Below are 17612 nucleotides of genomic sequence, written 5' to 3'. Positions count from 1 at the left end.
TTTTCCAACTTCCCCTTTTCTCTCTATCTATATAACGTCATTTCCTCCCTTCACTTTCATCAAATTGCCCAACTATTAACGACCCGCCACGCCATCTGAAATGTTCACATGGATGAAACAAAATTTCTATCTTTATATATAAAGTCCCTTTTTTTTCTTTTTGCACATTGTCTTCCTTCACCCCTTTTTCCCCCCTTTTTCTTTTTTCTTTTTTTGTGTGTACGGGGGGGGGGTCTGTGTATATGTCGGAGGGTTTTCAACAGACGTGGTAAAATACTCTTGTATACATGTCTACATACATATATAAAGAATAGCAGGTCTGAATATTGGTGGACTTATTGTTTTTTCTTCTTCTTCTTTTTTTTTTTTTTTTTTTTTTTTTTTCTTGATTTGTGGTTTGGTTTGGTGAGGTGAGAGAATATGTGAAAATGTGAAATTATGTAGGGATCTGAGGTACCGTACGTTGTGGATAAAGCAAAGCAAAGTGTTGGCGTCTAATCAACCACCCGCGCGGGAGAGAAGGGGGGGAAGGGAGGAGAAGGAGGAACAACTTTCCTCTTCTTTCATTTTCAAATCATTTTTTACAGATTGTACTTGAGAAAAGCGTTCCTTTGTGGCTCTTGCTCTTTCTTATCTATCACCACCTCCTTCGTCTACACACACATACGATGTTCATACGCCTAGGGGTATGTGTCGCCGTAGAAAACTCTATTTCCCCTATCTATCTATGTATGACCTTCCCACCTGTTTTAACTCCAGCCGTCTTCTGGAGCGGGTAAGATAAATCCGGAGGCGAGGGGTGTTACTCAAAGGGAGAAATGGTAATAGTTAATACCTCCATCTAAGTGCATAATATAATGTTTTTTTTTTCTAGTCAGAGAGTATAAAACGATCATATGGAAAAATCTCATATATAAGTGCTGTCGATACATACGTACACACACACACACACACACACACACACACACACACAAAGGGAATAATAAAACGAAAGGAAATGGGACGAAGGTAAAATAATAATAAAACCAATCCCGCTTCAAACCATCATCACATCCTAAAAACCCCAAACTTCGTCTTCACCTCCTCCTCAGCCCTCCCGCCCAGCGCAGCCGTAAGACTCAACCCGAGTACCATCCGCGTATGCGCCGGCGGAATCACGCCGTCATCCCACAACCGTGCCGACGAGAACGTCGCCTCGGACTCCGTGTCGATGCGCTCCTTCAGCTTCGGGTCGACCGTGCGGCCCACAGCCTCCATGACTGAGGAGAGCTGCTCGGAGCCCATCACGCCGATCTTGGCGTTGGGCCACATGTAGAGGAAGCGGGGGGAGTAGGCGCGGCCGCTGGTTGGGTGGTTAGCTTGGATTAAACAATTGAAAATTTTTGTTGAAGGATTAAAGAAAGAGGAGGAAGGGATAAGGAGAGGAGACATACCACATTCCATAGTTACCCGCACCAGCGCTGGAGCCAAACACAACAGTGAATTTAGGAACATCAGCACACGCCACGGCCGTCACGAGCTTAGCTCCATTCTTCGCAATGCCGCCCTTTTCCGCATCCGCGCCAACCATGAAACCAGAGATATTTTGCAGGAAGATCAGCGGGATATTGCGCTGGGCGCACAGCTGGATGAAATGGGCGCCCTTGAGTGACGACTCGGAGAAGAGGATGCCGTTGTTCGCAACGATGCCGACCTGCATGCCGTAGATGCGCGCAAAGCCCGTGACCAGTGTGCTGCCGTAGTCGCGCTTGAATTCGGCGAACTCGCTGCCATCTACGATTCGGGCGATGACTTCGTGGGCGGGTATTTGGCGCCGGAGATTCGTGCCGACGATGCCGGAGAGTTCGGCGGGGTCGTAGAGGGGTTCTTTTATCGTGGAGGAGATGGAGGATGTGGATGCTGGGTTTGCGGGGGAGGGTGGGAGTGGGAGGGTGGTTTTGGGCCAGTTGAGGTTGGAGATCGATCTGCGGGCGAGGACGAGGGCGTGCGCGTCATCGACGGCGAGGTAATCGGTGACGCCGGAGACGCAGCTGTGCAGGTGGCCGCCGCCAAGGTCTTCAGCGGATACAACCTCTCCGGTAGCGGCTTTGACGAGTGGCGGGCCAGCGAGGAAGATGGTGCCTTGGTTCTCGACGATGATGGATTCATCGCTCATGGCGGGGACGTACGCTCCGCCTGCCGTGCATGGTCCCATAACTACAGAAATCTGCGGGATGCCCATAGAACTCATTCTAGCCTGGTTGAAAAAGATGCGACCGAAATGGTCTCTGTCCGGGAAGACGTCTGCTTGGTGGGGGAGGTTGGCTCCGCCGGAGTCAACCAGGTAGATACAAGGCAGCTTGTTCTCCTGGGCGATTGCCTGTGCGCGCAAGTGCTTCTTGACCGTGATGGGGTAGTAGGTGCCTCCCTTGACCGTGCTATCGTTTGCTACGATCATGCAGGAGACTCCCTCAACTGTTCCAATACCGGTGATGATACCGCCCGAGGGAACATCTTCGCCGGGGTAAACCTGGTATCCTGCCAGCGGGGAGAGCTCGAGGAATGAAGTTCCCGGGTCAATCAACGACGTGACGCGATCTCGAGGAAGCATCTTTCCGCGAGCAATGTGCTTTTCCTGCGCTTTTGTAGGACCTCCCTTGGCAATTTTGGAATGAAGATCAGTCATTTTGGCCAGAAGCTCATCCATCTGAGCGGCATTCTCTTTGAAATCTGCCGACGAGGTGTCGACAGATGTTGGCAGGACAGATATAGCCGATGACTGGTGCGAATGCGTGTAATTGGAAATTGATCTTGTGCTCTGGCGGGAGCCAATTGCACCACGAGGCGCCGCTATTCGCAATTGGCGACTGGATGTCAGGGCAGTGCGAAGGCTGCGGAGGAGCATTGTGGAGGGAGCACGGATTGAGGTAGCCATGACCAAGGGGCGATCAACGAAGGAATTAGAAATAAGTTGGGTTATTCTGTCATATCATAGAGCCAGAAGCAACATAAACAAACCCTCACTCCCCCACGGGGTATATATCTCACAAAAACAAATTGGAAGTGGTAAAAAGAAAGAAAAGAAAAAAAAAAAAAGTTGTATAGAAAAAAGGAACGATGTTCGGGTGTTGTCAAGGCGGAGAGTTGCGTTGCGTCCCCCGTGATCCGGCTCAGGGCCAGTTAGCCGACGGCAGCCGCAGCTCGGGGTTTCGGCATCACCCAATCGGGAAGGTCTGCCGAAAGCTCGGCAACGGAGATTCGATCGATTGATTCTGGTCTGACTTGTTTGTATTTTTTTTTTTCTTATTTTTTGCTTTTGGCTGCTTTCTTGACAAATAATAGTCGTATCTGTATACTCCTCATCCCTTCTACCATTCTACTCTCACGCGCCTCCCGATATGGCATCTCCCTGTCTTCCTCGCCTGCTTGGCCGCGCTTCCAGAACTTTCTGCAGGCCGCGGAGGCAGGTGGTCCAGCTTCCCCAATGGCGCGCGGCGTCAACAATGCATCCACAGGGTTTTGTGCCACCAACACACGAGGAACTAGTGGAACTGAGAGAGCGAGTTCAAGAATTTACAAGTATGGGTGTCTTTTTTGTGATATTGTTAACGTTCTCGTCCATTGAGTGGAGGGCTAATAATAGTAAGCGTGCTCTGCTACACAGGACGAGAGATTCCGGAAGAGGTCGCTGCTCGCACAGATCTCCAGAATGACTTCCCCGCCGACATGTGGCAGAAGCTTGGAGAGGCTGGGTAAGCCACCAACTTCTTGAGTGGTTTAAGTTGGTATCCGCTTGTACTGACTGGCCATTTTTCTTTGAATCAAAGGTTCCTAGGTGTCACGGCGGATGAACAGTATGGTGGTCTATCAATGGGCTACCAAGCGCATTGCGTCGTTTTGGAGGAAATTAGCCGGGCTTCAGGTGCATATACCTCTCTAGGCGGCTAGGGCTCGTATACAATGGGATATAATACACTGACAAATCCTTTAACTCTTGGACAATAGGCAGCATTGGTCTATCTTACGCGGCCCACTCCCAACTTTGCGTTAACCAGCTCTCTCTGAATGGCAGCCCGGAACAGAAAGCCAGATTTCTCCCAGGTCTGATCTCAGGGGAGAAGATTGGTGCGCTGGCAATGTCAGAGCACTCTGCAGGTTCGGATGTCGTCAGCATGAAGACCACTGCTAAGGCTGTGGATGGAGGATTTTTGCTTAACGGGACAAAGATGTGGATTACCAACGTGAGTACCACACTAGCTAACCCCAATTGCGTGTCATCAACCCATGACAATGGAATATAATTTTCTAAATTTGTCTTTTGCTCGCATGACCTGTAGGGACCCGATGCCGACTATATAGTTGTGTACGCCAAAACAAAGCCTGACCAGGGCTCAAAGGGTATCACTGCTTTCGTTGTTGAGAAGACATTCAAGGGCTTCTCCTGCGCTCGGAAACTCGACAAGCTCGGCATGAGAGGTTCAAATACTGGCGAGTTAATCTTTGAAGGCGTGTTCGTGCCACGGGAGAATATGCTGGGGGAGCTTAATCGCGGCGTGAAGGTGCTTATGGAGGGGCTTGACTTGGAACGTCTCGTCCTCAGCGCAGGACCACTTGGGTAAGCGATTGAACCCCTGCTACCATTCAATATAAGAAGTTGAGGTAGCGGGAAATAGCGTCAAAGCCGAAAATTCCCACCGATAATGTACACAGCGTTTGCTAACTGAACAAACCCCTCCGGCACACGCCCCCCCCCCGCGTTGCCGTCCTTTTCTTCTTATTTAGAATCATGCAAGCGGCCCTTGACCTTGTGCTACCATATACCCACACCCGCAAACAATTCGGCATCCCAATCGCCCGCAACCAACTCATCCAGGGTAAACTCGCAGACATGTACACCAAGCTCTCCGCATCGCGCGCGTACACCTACACCACGGCCCGTCAAATCGATGAGGCCGCGGCCTCCAGCAGCGAGGCAAGCAACAGCGCCATCCGCACTCAGGACTGCGCTGGTGCGATCCTGTATGCTGCCGAGCGCGCGACGGAGTGTGCACTTGACGCCATCCAGCTGATGGGCGGGAACGGGTATATCAATGAGATTCCTGCGGGGAGACTGCTGAGGGATGCCAAGTTGTATGAGATTGGGGCGGGGACGAGTGAGATTCGGAGGATGTTGATTGGGAGGGTGTTCAATAAGGAATACTTGTAGATTGTAGGGCTCGATGCGGGATTTTCTTTCATTGTATTTGTCTTTCTTATCTTTTCTATTTTTTCCCTATATACTCCGTATGCAGGTATACTATAGAGAGAACCTTGTTTCGTTTGCCATTGATAGGACGGTTTGTTTGTTTTGTGAAACTATCTCAGTTGGCTATACTCCATCTCAATGTGTAGGCAGAGGGTAATTATTTTCCATATATATATAAACAGCTCCGATGAATATGATAAGATCTCTATCTCCTTACACCCCTCACCAACAGTTCCACCAAGAAATTAAGCTACAGCCACCAAGAACGAGAACAAGTTTTAGCGTGGCGGGGTACGCTTAAACCGGATGCCATTAGGGAGCAAGTGGTTAATAAGTTATTATAAGTTGCTCTTTGGCAGCAGAATTCCCCCAACTTCCAACTCACTGCAAGTTAGTTACTGAACTATCTATCTACCTTTACTGCCGCGTGTGCTGGCAACTGCCTGCTGCTGCTGCTGCTGTTGCTGTTACTACTACTACTCTCTTTATACAAAACACCCTCACTATTGCTTGTTTGCTCCCTTTTGCATAACTACTTTGAAGTACAGTTACCCTTCCAAGGCACAGAGGCGGTTAGATAGATATTCTTTCACAATCTAGCTTAGCCGCGCTGAGGTTTTTGGCTGAAACGAGCAGCCCCGCTCTCTTTTTGTTTTGTCAGCTCCCGGCCCTTGCTCGACATTGATATATTTATGCCATACTACATTTTTCAAACGAGGATAAATCAAATCAAAGAGTAGAAAAGGAACACTCCCGTTACAGGAACAATGTCTGATGACGAGGATTACTACGACGATGATTTCGATGGTGATTGGTTCTGGGGCGATGAAGGGGAGCGAGAGCTTGCGGTCAGTCATGTCATCCCATCCCATCCATGCTATATTCCTTCAAAACGCGCCCCTCCAACCATACTCATACTCCTCACCCCTGAAATATTCATGGTTGATTTTATATATGTTCATCAAGCTGAAAAAGAGATAAAAAAAAAACTCGGGCAAATTCCCTTCCTCCTTTTCCGGGAGAAAAAGGGAATTTGCTTTCCTTTTTTTTTTTTATTCATTTATTTTATAGGACGATCTAGCAGAAGGCACAATGCATTCTCCCGTCTACATGGACCAGGGCGCTTATGATGCAATTGACAGCGCGTCGGACTGGGACTACTACACGGACGAGTACTTCGATGACGACCTGTCCGTTCTGCACGAGCACAGCCTTAAATCAACCGCGTCATCCCCCCCCACAGGCATGCGGGGCGGGAAGCAGAAGAAGAACAGGAAGAACAAGAAGCGCGCCGGGAATGATGATAACATTAATGAGGAGGAGGACACTTCCGAGTCCTTCTGCTGCATACTCTGGCGGCCGTCCGGCTTCCTGGTTGACCAGGGTGAGCTGTATGAGCCGGGACATGGCGAGAAGGTGGCGCTGTTGAAGAATTGGCGGGAGATATTTAAAGATTCGCAGCCGAAAAGGGGCCAAAGGCTTCAGAAGTCTGCTTCTCCTTCTCCTCCCCGTGTCTCGCCTCCGTCGTCCACGTTCTCGAAGTCTGCCTCTGTTAGGAAACAGCCAGCTCGCCTCAGGAAGATAACAGAGAAGCGGAATTTGGGTGCCAGAATTGGTGGGGTTGTTAACGCGCCTATATTTGATAGCGAGGGGAATAGTGAAGAGGGGTTGGAATTTGCAGGAGATGGAGATGGTAGTGAGGATGACGAGGACGATGGAGGATATAAAACCCCGCCTCCGTCTTTTCTGCCCGCATCCCAGCAGGAGATTTATGAGAAATCACGGAAGAAGACAACGACGGTGCCATCCCGCAGTGCCAACAACACCAATGACAAGGGTCACAATAGGCGCACTGGATCACATCTCAAATCCGTCATGTCCGCCTCAGCGCAGGAGGAAATCCCAGCACTCCCTCCGGTGTTGGTATCGCCATCCTTGCCAACAGCGAGCTCCAAGCAACAGCGTTCCGGCCATCTTTCCACCGCCCTCAGCACAGTAACAGCAGCGGCGACAACGACAACGACAACAATAGCAACACAACCCACAACCTCAATCTTGCACAACGGGAAAGATGTAATGGAACCCGGCACTCTGTTACAAGATAGCTATACCGAAACTAACAGTACCGATAATATACCCCTAGCGAGAGCGGGCAGCTCGCCCCGCACTCATCATCGCCAAGGTCGGAAACGAAAAGCGTCTAGTCCCCCCGATAGCGCTCACGGAGATCAGCAGGGTGGGAAGACGAGATCGAAGCGAGTTGCGACGAGGCGGAAGCGAGAAAATGAAAATGACGGTGACGGTGACGGTGACGGTGACGGTGACGGTCGTGATAATGGCAAAAGCAAGAAAGAGGCGCGGATACCTATTACCAGGGCACGACGGTCTTTGAGAGAGAAGAAGAAGTTGTAGTTTTTTTAGAGGCTTTTAGAGCAAGGGGGATGGATACACATGTGAATTGATTGGTGGAACTAGGTTGGGACAAATGGATTGAGATTCTCTTGTTTTTGTCCTTCCATGGCGTATGGCGGTGGATATGATTTGAGTACAGCTATTATTCTATTTCTGGGAGTCCCCCTTTTTTCTGTGATGCGGATTTCGCGATATACATACGTCAGGTAAACTATCGGCCCCTTGTTGTTTAAGTAATCACTTATTTGTTATCATCTACAACAATGCACAATTTAAACATGAGAACAGATGTGGATCAACACAGCAACAGGCTTTTTACCCCCGTGAATGTTCTTGTCGGCCTATTCACCTCCCTTTGGAGCAGGCTAGATAATGCAACCGCAGCAGTTCCATCATGGAGCAGCGGAAGAGGTGTTTCGAAGTAGCGCTCCGCATCTTCACCTCCCTCCTAACCAATCAAACACGACACCGCAGTCCTTCTCAACCCGTTTTAGGTAATTTCCTCTCTCCGCGGCTCGGAATTCTTGGCACCCTCTAGCCCATTGCCGAGTCACGGGGCCCCGCAAATCTAGCTTAGCCCCGGAGAACTCTCGGGCTCGGCTGACCTTCCCGATTTCATCCCCCGCGCCAATCCAGCGCTTTCCATCGGCCAAAACAGCAAATCGTGGATTCCGGGTTGCAACATCAAACCAACATCCCATATGATCTGTGATCCTGGCGGTGTACAGAGCTTGTGAGAATTTACGCTGATGTTTTTTATTTCCTCATGTTATGCATACAATATACAATTGATCATCACGACGATACCTTTCACACGCTTCTTTCTTAATTCCTATATCTATAGAACCTCCGGGGGGGGTGGCACATTTGATTGATATATTCTATCCATGAGGACACCAGCCCGAATGTCTTTCATCTCTCGACTCCCCTCCACCACCTCCCGCCTGGGGACAAGGGCGGCTATCCTCAAACCAACAGCAGCAACAGTCCGTGCCAATTCCGCGCTGTCAAATGGCCCCGAGATCAAGGCGCTCAGTTCCATCCTCATCGCCAATCGTGGCGAGATCGCGCTGTGAGTTGGATCTATCTACATATACATACATGTACACTTCTTGGGAGTCTACGAACGGGGCTGACGTACGTCTTGTTTTTTTTTTTAATTTTTTTTTTTATGTTACAGACGAGTAGGACGAACAGCTTCACAACATGGCATTCGAGTAACGACTCTCTACACGGACCCGGATGCGCGGGCCCAACACGCCCTTAGCTCCCCGTTCGCGTTCAATCTGGGTGACACCTCTGCGTATCTCGATGGAGATCGGATAATTGAGATTGCGAAGAAGGAGGGCTGCCAGGGCATACATCCCGGTTATGGGTTTGTGAGTAGTTAATGGGTTTTTTTTTTTTTTTTTTTTTTTTTTTTTTTTTTTTTTTTTTTTTAAAAAAAAAAAAAAAAATCTTTCTGTACCGTTTTTACTTGTTTGGCCAGTGGGGGTGGATTTTTTAAGAGCTTAAAAGCTTCTGTATTTGTTTTGGATTTGTGGGCTGACGATATTTCAAAAACTTTCAGTTGAGTGAGAACTCGGCCTTTGCGCAGAAATGCACGCAAGCAGGTCTTGTTTTCATTGGCCCACCGCCTAAGGCTATTGAGGCTATGGGTGATAAGAGGTATGTGGGCATACGCATAATATATATATTTACTTCCAATGGGTTACATGCTTATTTTGAGGACGTGTAGTCGATCAAAGGAAATCATGACAGCAGCAGGCGTCCCCTGCGTGCCGGGCTATCACGGCGAGAATCAAAATATGGATTTCCTCGAAGCGGAGGCGGAGAAGATCAAGTTCCCAGTCCTCATCAAAGCCGTGAAGGGTGGCGGTGGCAAGGGCATGCGGATCGCCAGCTCCAAAGAGACATTCCGGGACCAGCTTATCTCAGCCAAGTCGGAGGCGATGAACTCCTTCGGCGATGACACGATGCTGGTTGAGAAATATATTACGACCCCGCGACATATCGAGGTGCAGGTGTTTGCGGATAAGCATGGGAACTGTGTTGCGTTGGGCGAGAGAGATTGCAGCATCCAGCGCCGTCACCAGAAGATCCTTGAAGAATCCCCCGCCCCGCATCTGCCTGAGGCGACGCGGAAGGATATTTGGGATAAAGCGCGGTCTGCGGCGTTGGCTGTTGGTTACGAGGGAGCGGGAACGGTGGAATTCATCTTCGACAATGACACGGGCGAGTTTTTCTTCATGGAGATGAACACCCGGTTACAGGTCGAGCATCCGGTTACGGAAATGGTTACGGGACAGGATCTGGTCCATTGGCAGATTCTGGTTGCGGAGGGTGCCCCGTTGCCTCTGACGCAGGATGAGATCGAGGCTATTATGGCTACGAAGGGCCACGCCATCGAGGCGCGTATTTACGCTGAGAACCCCGATCAGGGATTCGTTCCGGATTCAGGCCGTCTGTTGCATGTTCGCACTCCTGCAGCTTCAGAGGACGTGCGGATTGACGCTGGTTTCGTTGCTGGAGATGAAGTATCTTCGCATTACGACCCTATGATCTCGAAGCTGATCGTCAGAGGCGCGAATCGGACAGAAGCTCTGCGAAATCTATCCATGGCGCTGGAAGAGTATGAAGTGGCGGGACCAATCACAAACATCGAATTCCTGAAACGGGTATGCAAGAGCCCAGACTTTGTCTCCGGCAATGTCGAAACGGGCTATATCGATAAACACAAGGCAGAACTATTCGCAAAGGAGCCTGTGGAGAATGAAGTTCTGGCCCAAGTTGCATTGTCCTGCCTACTCAGCGAGTCAAAATCGAGCGGCCCAGCAGGCACAACAGTAGGATTCAGCCCGGCATATCAAGAGCGACAATTCGCGTTCGTAGAAGCTACCGCGCAGAACCCCTCATCAGAGGCATCCGGCAGCGCAGCAGCGCCCTTCAACGTCCAAGTACAACAAACTGGCGCGGCAACATTCAACGTCGTCGTGAACGGCACTAGTTTCCAGAACGTCAAAGTCCAGCATCAGCGCCAGCAGGAGTCCAACGTGGTCACCTCGTTCTTCCCGCACACAAGACTTGACACGACGGTAGTCCGCGACGAGGATACGATCACAGCGTTCCAGCGGGGGAGACAGTACCGGTTCAAGATCCCGCGGGCGAAATGGATGGAGAAGGCGCTGGGGATTAAGGATACGGCGAACAGCGTGCTTGCGCCGATGCCGTGCAAGGTCTTGCGGGTGGAGGTTGTGGAGGGGGCGACGGTGGTCAAGGATCAGCCGCTTGTGGTTATTGAGAGTATGAAGATGGAGACTGTGATTCGGAGTCCGCAGGATGGGAAGATTGAGAAGGTTGTGCATAAAGCCGGGGTAAGTTTTTTCTTTTTTTCTTTTTCTCTTCCTTTTTCTATTTCCCTTTTCTTTTCCTTTTTTTTTTTTTTTTTAATAACTCCCCACCACCCCACCCCGTCCTTTCACCTTCCCTTCTCGTTTTAGATAACCCTCTCAAAATCCCAAATAAAAGAGGTTAACTTCTCACTAACGCAATTGCGCGGCATTATTAGGATATATGCAAAGCTGGGTCCGCGCTTGTGGAGTTTGCGGATGCCTCTTCTGACGCTGACACGAAGATTTCATAACAATGATACATACATTATCCAGCATACGTTGAGCCGTTTGCGCGTTGTGCTGAAGTGGTGAGCGGGGCCATTGTATGGAATGGAGAATCACGAACGGCCGCCGCCCATCATGTTATGTTGGAAGGAAGAGGGTTTTTTTTTTTTTTTTTTTTTTTTTTCGCGTTGCTAAAAAGGATTCCCATCACTCGCCTGTTCTGCCCTTTTATATGATTTTTCTTTTTTTCTTTTTCTATGTGTATATAGGATATAGGAATGTTTTTGGATTAATATCCTATCATCGTTATTATTAGATCGCATGTATGTAGATATACGCAGTAGAGAGAAAGAAAGTATAAATTAAATTAAAAACTTAAAAAAAAAAAAGATTTTGTGTCCAGTCACTAGTTAACTACTGGAGAATGCTTTCGTTTATTCTCGGCCTTGTCGGCAGCAATCACCCGGCGTCGCATGGTTGTTGTAAATAGTGAGTTTTTCCTGTGGATATCATTATCCAAGAACTAAAACTTTGTTACTTCGATATATTTGAGTTGTATGAATCTTGAAAGAGAAATGTTAAAATTATGGGAAACTGAGGGAATTTACATTATATATTTTCTCCTTCGAGGGTGGGGTGGGGTGGGGTTATTTTTATTTTTATTTTTATTTTTACTTTTTTTCCTGAAAGGTCTCCATATTGTATTCAGATTGAAGGTTGAGTTTCAGAGATTTTTTATATGGAGCTTGCAAATATGATTACCTCCCCTGCATTTGGCATTACGACTGGGTATGGAGGATAGATTGATAGCGGCGACTACTCTACTGCATGGGTCGAAGTGATGAAGATAAATAATAAAAAAAAATCAGCTACTCATCTGACTCTTCAGCCGATCTCTTGGGGGGCATCTCGCCGCCGAACCACCCACCATAGCTCCCCACCCAAGCTCCCTGGACCGGGGTGGCCCTGGTGGTGGCCCTGGTGACCCTCCCAGTGCTACCAGTGCCCCAGACTACTGCGTAAGTCCCAGTGCCCTAATGCTCCCCCCCCAAACCAGGGCCCCAACACCCAACGCCCAACGCACACCCCCCCCCCAGCCAAGAGCCTAAAAGGGTAGCCAGAACCGCTGGGACCAGGCCCACGACTGCTGTAGTCTGCAGCCGCCGTAGCGACCGTTAGTGGCGGCCTTCTGGTGGTTGCTGTCCAGTGTTCACCGCCTTGCCAGAGCCTAGACCCGGGTCCAGCCCAACCGTTGCCCGCGCGTCTTCCCCTTGGAAGTTCTGATCTGCCGACGACGCCTGGCAGAAAAAGGGGGAAAAAAAAGTCACGATAGTTGGAGTTGAGCCGTCATCTGACCCCCAGTGGCCAGCGATCAGTCGCGGTTTTATTGCCAGAGAGAGCTTCCAATTAATTGCCTGGTGTGTTGGCTCAAAATAAATTCAGATTTTTCTTCTTCCCTCCCCTTCTTCCCCTTCCCTTACCTTTTCAAGCAATGTTGGCCGCGGCGAGAATCCTTCACATCCATCTTGATATTAGATAAAAAAAAATTTGTTCGATTTTTGTTCTTTCGATCGAACAACGCTCGTTTTCCTGGCTTTGATCCAATCTTTTCTTTTCTTTTATTTTATTTTTTTCCCCATCTTTTTGAAATTCCGCTTTTTGCCAGCTGGTCGGTTTTATCACTGCAAAAATTTATCTGTCCATCCCTGATACGGCTCTATATTCCCTCTATTATCAAACTGAATTGTCTGATCGTGTTGCGTGATACCGTACCTGAGACGTTAAATTAAACCACTACACAGAATTTGATCTGGTGAGTCTTTTTGTCTCAATCCCTCGATACCAATGAGCAACAGAAGCATTTATGTACCAATTCCAAATTCTCGCCAACATATAATATCCCGACCACTTGAATCTTATTCAATTATTCATTCCTATCAATATCTCTCCCAATTTGCCCTGCATCCCCATTACTGACATATATCCACATGCAGATACGATACCTAACCCCTTTGGAAAGGAAAAAAAAAAAAAAAAAAAAAAGTCCACACCAGAAGCAGTACACAAGCAAAAGCTACTATGTTCAAACCATCAATTGCCCGCCAGGCACTCCGGGCTGCCAGCCATGGCTACAAGGGGCCACCAGCAGCTATCCGCTCCACCTCTTCTAGGCCGGCTCTCACCACCACACAGGCCCGCTGCATCTCCACAACCCCTGCTCTAAGAGAAAGCAAAAGGGATGACAAGGACGAGGACCCTTTCAAGAAATCCAGCACCGCTGCTTCCAAGGAAGAGACGGCAGAGCACGAGGGTCGCTATGCTCGGACCGATGAGAGCGTTCGTGTCGAGTATCCCGAGGACCACGAGATGCCTCGCAGCCCTATCGTTCAGGGTCGCGGTGGTATGCACTTCAAGCGGACGCTGGCGTCCTTTTCGTTGGAAGGTCGTGTCTCGGTCGTTACTGGGGGTGCTCGGGGATTGGGGCTGGTTATGGGGCAGGCGCTCGTGGCGTCGGGCTCTGATCTTGCCATTGTGGACTTGAACAGTAAGCAATTATTTCTACTTTCCTTTTTCTTTTCCTTTTTCTTTTTCTTTTTCCTTTTTTGTGATATCAAGTATCGGATGGGATAGATTTTTGTCAATCATTGATAGCTTTGTCGATCATGTGATTTACATGTGACTCCTGCCTTTGCTCTATTTCTAGATCAGATACTGACTAGAAATGCAGAGGACGAAGCTGAGGAGCAGGTGAAGAAGCTGGTGGCGCAGTATCGGGAAGAAAACCCAGGCATTGAAATGTATGTCCCCCTTCCCCTGCCCCCTGCCCCCTGCCCCCACGATATATATATCAAACTCCCCTGGTCCTAACCTACAAAAAAAAAAAAACCAGCATGCCCAAAATAACCGCCCATTACGCCGACGTCGCCAACCCCGACTCCGTCAACGAGTGCCTCACAAACATCCTTGCCTCCCACAGCCGCATCGACAACCTCGTCACCTCCGCCGGCTTCACTGAAAACTTCGACGCCATCTCCTACCCGTACGACCGCATGCAGAAGCTCTGGGGCGTCAACGTGGACGGCTCCTACCTGTTCGCCGTCGGCGTCGCCAAGCACCTGCTGGAGCGCAAGGCGCCGGGCTCCATCGTCATGGTCGGCAGCATGTCCGGGTCCATTGTTAACGTGCCGCAGCCGCAGGCGCCGTATAATGCTGCCAAGGCCGCGATTAGACACCTCGCCGCGTCGCTGGCGGTGGAGTGGGCGCCGGCGCATATTCGGGTTAACTGTATTAGTCCCGGGTATATGTTGACTGCGCTGTAAGATTTGGTTTTTCTATTTTTGTCTAAATACTCACCCCCCTAAAGGCCTTCCAAGGAGGGGGTTTCCCTAAAAGAAAGGAAATAAAAGAAAGAAATCGTCAAACTAACAAATCACAGAACACGCAAAATCCTCGACGACAACCCGGAGCTCAACCGCCAATGGACCTCGCTCATCCCACAGGGTAAAATGGGCGTGCCCGAGGATCTCATGGGCGCCGTGACGTTCCTCCTCAGCGACGCGAGCAAGTATGTCACCGGTGCCGATCTCAGAGTCGATGGTGGATATACCCTGACGTAGACAAGGAGAAGGAAATTAATTTTTGGGACTTTCTTCTTCATCAGCCAAACCCTTCGTGTATTTTTCTTTCTCTTCCCACTTGCTTGCCCCTATAGTTTTATCTTCGCGTGGGGAACATCGATGTCAATTATTTAATATTGTTGTGTGTTGTTTTCTTTGCACGCGTATGTTCATTGGCTTGCTTGTTTTCGCCTGCTCCGAGTTTCCCTAGACCATTTGCTCCATTTTATCTTTTTTATCTTTTTATCTTTTTTTATTGTCCTCTCCATGAACTTTTTCTCGGCGGGTATTTGTTTAACTATTTTACTATTTCTATATATTATTAGTACTTTCTCATTGATCTATCACCACCGTTGCTTTATTCATTATGTATTATAGCTGCATGTTTGTTCTCCTTGTTAACATTGCTAACATTCCCATCCGCGCTCTCTCTTCTCTTCTCTCTCTCTCTCTCTCTCTCTCCCCCACACCTATATGTTGCCGCGTGTTTTCAACCCCATCGATCCGAAGTCATATAGCAGCAGGCCACGCGCGACAAGGCAGTGGAGCGGGTATACATACACACATATATATATATCACACCTATTCCTATGAATCTGAAAACTGGATAATAATAAAAGTCCTCATTCTCCACCACCCAATTTTTTCCATACCCTGGCTGCCCCCTTGAAAACAACAACAACAGCAGCAGCAACAACAGCAATTGACAGTGGGGGATAGAAGCACACATACATCCATACATACATGTATTTATTTATCTCGAGTGTCAGGTATGGTATGGGTGGGTGGGATGGGACCAAGGTTGGTTGGGCGGGGGGCCGGGGGTTTACAGAATAGTGGTTTCCCTGGGCTGGCTGGCTGGCCCTGACCCCCCTTCGATTTTCCCTCTCGACTCGAACATCTTCTTCTCTCCGACCGTCTCGATCCATCACAGGCAGGCAGGCAGGCAGGCAGGCAGGCAGGGTCCTATCGAGAGGGGAGATACAATTCCCATTTCGACATTATTCCATGTCTCTGGACGTGCCGGACGTGCCACGTGCATTGGGTGGAGAGTGGGTTGGAATTCCCGCCTGGTCTCTTTTTGCTGGCTTTGTTTTGTATCCTATTATTATTCCTCCATGCTGCACAGCCTGCCTTGGCTTTCTGTTAAAAATAAATAAAAAATAAATAAAAAATAAATAAAAAATAAAAAAACAAACAAACAGGAATGAGCCAAATAAATTTATATCTCCATCGCAAATGTTTAAATGCTTGGCGTCGTGGCAACCCCACCGGGGGCCCCACTGTGCCGAGGCATTTAGCGGAGATCTAGACGAGATCAATATTTTCTGTACTGGATTTTTTTTTTTCTAACTGTTCTGTACTTGCCAGTTGGTATATGACTTTAACAGAGTTTGAATGGGGTTAAATACAGGAGATATGCTGTGTACATACACATAGTTCTCTCACACCAAGACTACAGTTAACTAGTAGAAACAGGAAATCCAGTTGCTTGGGAGAAGGGGGAGGAGGAGGAGGAGATGGAGTCTACTCAGGGAAGCAACGGACAGTGCCTTGAAGAAGATTCAACCTCCTCTCAAGCCGTAGCTTGGGTCTATGTACGGAGTAGGGAGGGTAGAATAATGACGACTTGACCAACTGATGTGCAGTCGATAGAATGATGCTCTTTTTCGCCGTTTTTCAAAAAAAAAATATATATATATATAAATAAATAAATAAATAAATAAATAAATAAATAAATAAATAAACTGCGGGAAGCGCAGCGGGACGGTCCGGATCCACTCAATCGATAACTTAGAGTTTAAGCTTATCTTGCCGATGCATCCTCCAACCCACGGGATGGGGGGGGTCAGTGATGCATTACTCCTACTATCCTTATGTGGATGAGAAGTTACGGGGACAGCTTATTCGGCAGCGCCGGACGGGCTAATCCAGTAAGTTAGTATCTTGGGGGATTGGAATGGAGGGTTTAAAATGCTGCACTTTTTCTAATAAGAGGCCTAGGTTTTCCGTCAGGGGCAAAAGATGTAGTTAACCTCTGTCGACTCAGCACAGATCGATCGTGGTTGGTTGGGTGCAAAGGGCCAGCAAGGTCTGACTGAACCTTGGGAAATTACTAACCCCGTATTTATGCGTACCACGGAAAGGAGACGGAGTTACAACAACAACAACAACAACAACAACAACAACAAGAACAACAACAAGAACATCAATAATAATGGGTTACGCCCGCTGCCTGCCCCGGAAATAACAATGGCAGCTATTTTACATCTCTCTTCGTTTCACGATCTTCCATCCATAAGTTACTACGGAGTACATAAAAGGCGAGAGAGGTAGTTATTAGAGAACTGAATTCCGGACCTAAAGCGGGAATTTGAGAGATCTGGCGGACAGGAGAGGTCACCACCAGGAGATAGGAGGAATAGGGCAATGCTTGAGTGAGTTGCCATGGCCTATATCTATCTCCTCATTGACTCTTCTCGCCACCTTCTATGGATGTCAACGCCCAGGATTACTCCGTAATGGTTCACCAGTTAGCTAACTACCACGCAAGAGTAATCAAGCCTCCTCTATTTTTCTTACGGCGTGTCTCCCCCCCCCCCCCCCCCAACCAGCGGTCTGACTGACTGAAACAACAAACGGACAGGGGAGGTGAGTGTTTGTTCTAGAAGCAACGTGGAAAATTCTGCATAACCAGTACGTTATTTTAACTACCTACGCTGCTAAGCGACGAAGACACAC

The 17612-nt window shown here is 48.6% G+C and overlaps 5 protein-coding genes across 5 annotated transcripts; 4 read left to right on the top strand and 1 right to left on the bottom strand.

The window, feature by feature from the left end:
- Window positions 1-787: 787 nt before the first annotated feature.
- Window positions 788-3361, bottom strand: BDCG_04202 (3-methylcrotonyl-CoA carboxylase beta subunit). The gene is made up of 2 exons (XM_045419866.1): window positions 1434-3361; window positions 788-1342 (listed from the first exon to the last, which is right to left on the bottom strand). The coding sequence occupies exons 1-2, from the start codon at window positions 2912-2914 to the stop codon at window positions 1048-1050; spliced, it is 1776 nt and encodes a 591-aa protein (XP_045276076.1). The 5' UTR covers window positions 2915-3361; the 3' UTR covers window positions 788-1047.
- BDCG_04201 (isovaleryl-CoA dehydrogenase) lies at window positions 3206-5486 on the top strand. The gene is made up of 6 exons (XM_045419865.1): window positions 3206-3558; window positions 3644-3731; window positions 3807-3901; window positions 3985-4220; window positions 4317-4594; window positions 4762-5486. The coding sequence occupies exons 1-6, from the start codon at window positions 3378-3380 to the stop codon at window positions 5183-5185; spliced, it is 1302 nt and encodes a 433-aa protein (XP_045276075.1). The 5' UTR covers window positions 3206-3377; the 3' UTR covers window positions 5186-5486.
- Window positions 5487-5501: 15 nt separating this feature from the next.
- Window positions 5502-7954, top strand: BDCG_04200 (uncharacterized protein). The gene is made up of 2 exons (XM_045419864.1): window positions 5502-6072; window positions 6296-7954. Exons 1-2 carry the CDS (start codon window positions 5992-5994, stop codon window positions 7634-7636), a joined length of 1422 nt encoding a protein of 473 aa, XP_045276074.1. The 5' UTR covers window positions 5502-5991; the 3' UTR covers window positions 7637-7954.
- Window positions 7955-8066: 112 nt separating this feature from the next.
- On the top strand, window positions 8067-11708 carry BDCG_04199 (3-methylcrotonyl-CoA carboxylase alpha subunit). Its single transcript, XM_045419863.1, has 5 exons — window positions 8067-8708; window positions 8817-9015; window positions 9207-9304; window positions 9375-11010; window positions 11205-11708. The coding sequence occupies exons 1-5, from the start codon at window positions 8524-8526 to the stop codon at window positions 11277-11279; spliced, it is 2193 nt and encodes a 730-aa protein (XP_045276073.1). The 5' UTR covers window positions 8067-8523; the 3' UTR covers window positions 11280-11708.
- Window positions 11709-11910: 202 nt separating this feature from the next.
- Window positions 11911-15509, top strand: BDCG_04198 (gluconate 5-dehydrogenase). Its single transcript, XM_045419862.1, has 5 exons — window positions 11911-13066; window positions 13248-13798; window positions 13982-14051; window positions 14144-14569; window positions 14690-15509. The coding sequence occupies exons 2-5, from the start codon at window positions 13333-13335 to the stop codon at window positions 14868-14870; spliced, it is 1143 nt and encodes a 380-aa protein (XP_045276072.1). The 5' UTR covers window positions 11911-13066; window positions 13248-13332; the 3' UTR covers window positions 14871-15509.
- The last annotated feature ends 2103 nt before the right edge of the window (window positions 15510-17612 follow it).

The sequence above is a fragment of the Blastomyces dermatitidis genome (assembly GCF_000003525.1).
Source record: "Blastomyces dermatitidis ER-3 genomic scaffold supercont1.4, whole genome shotgun sequence".
Classification (NCBI taxonomy): domain Eukaryota; kingdom Fungi; phylum Ascomycota; class Eurotiomycetes; order Onygenales; family Ajellomycetaceae; genus Blastomyces; species Blastomyces dermatitidis.
This window is presented reverse-complemented; position numbering and strand designations above follow the sequence as displayed.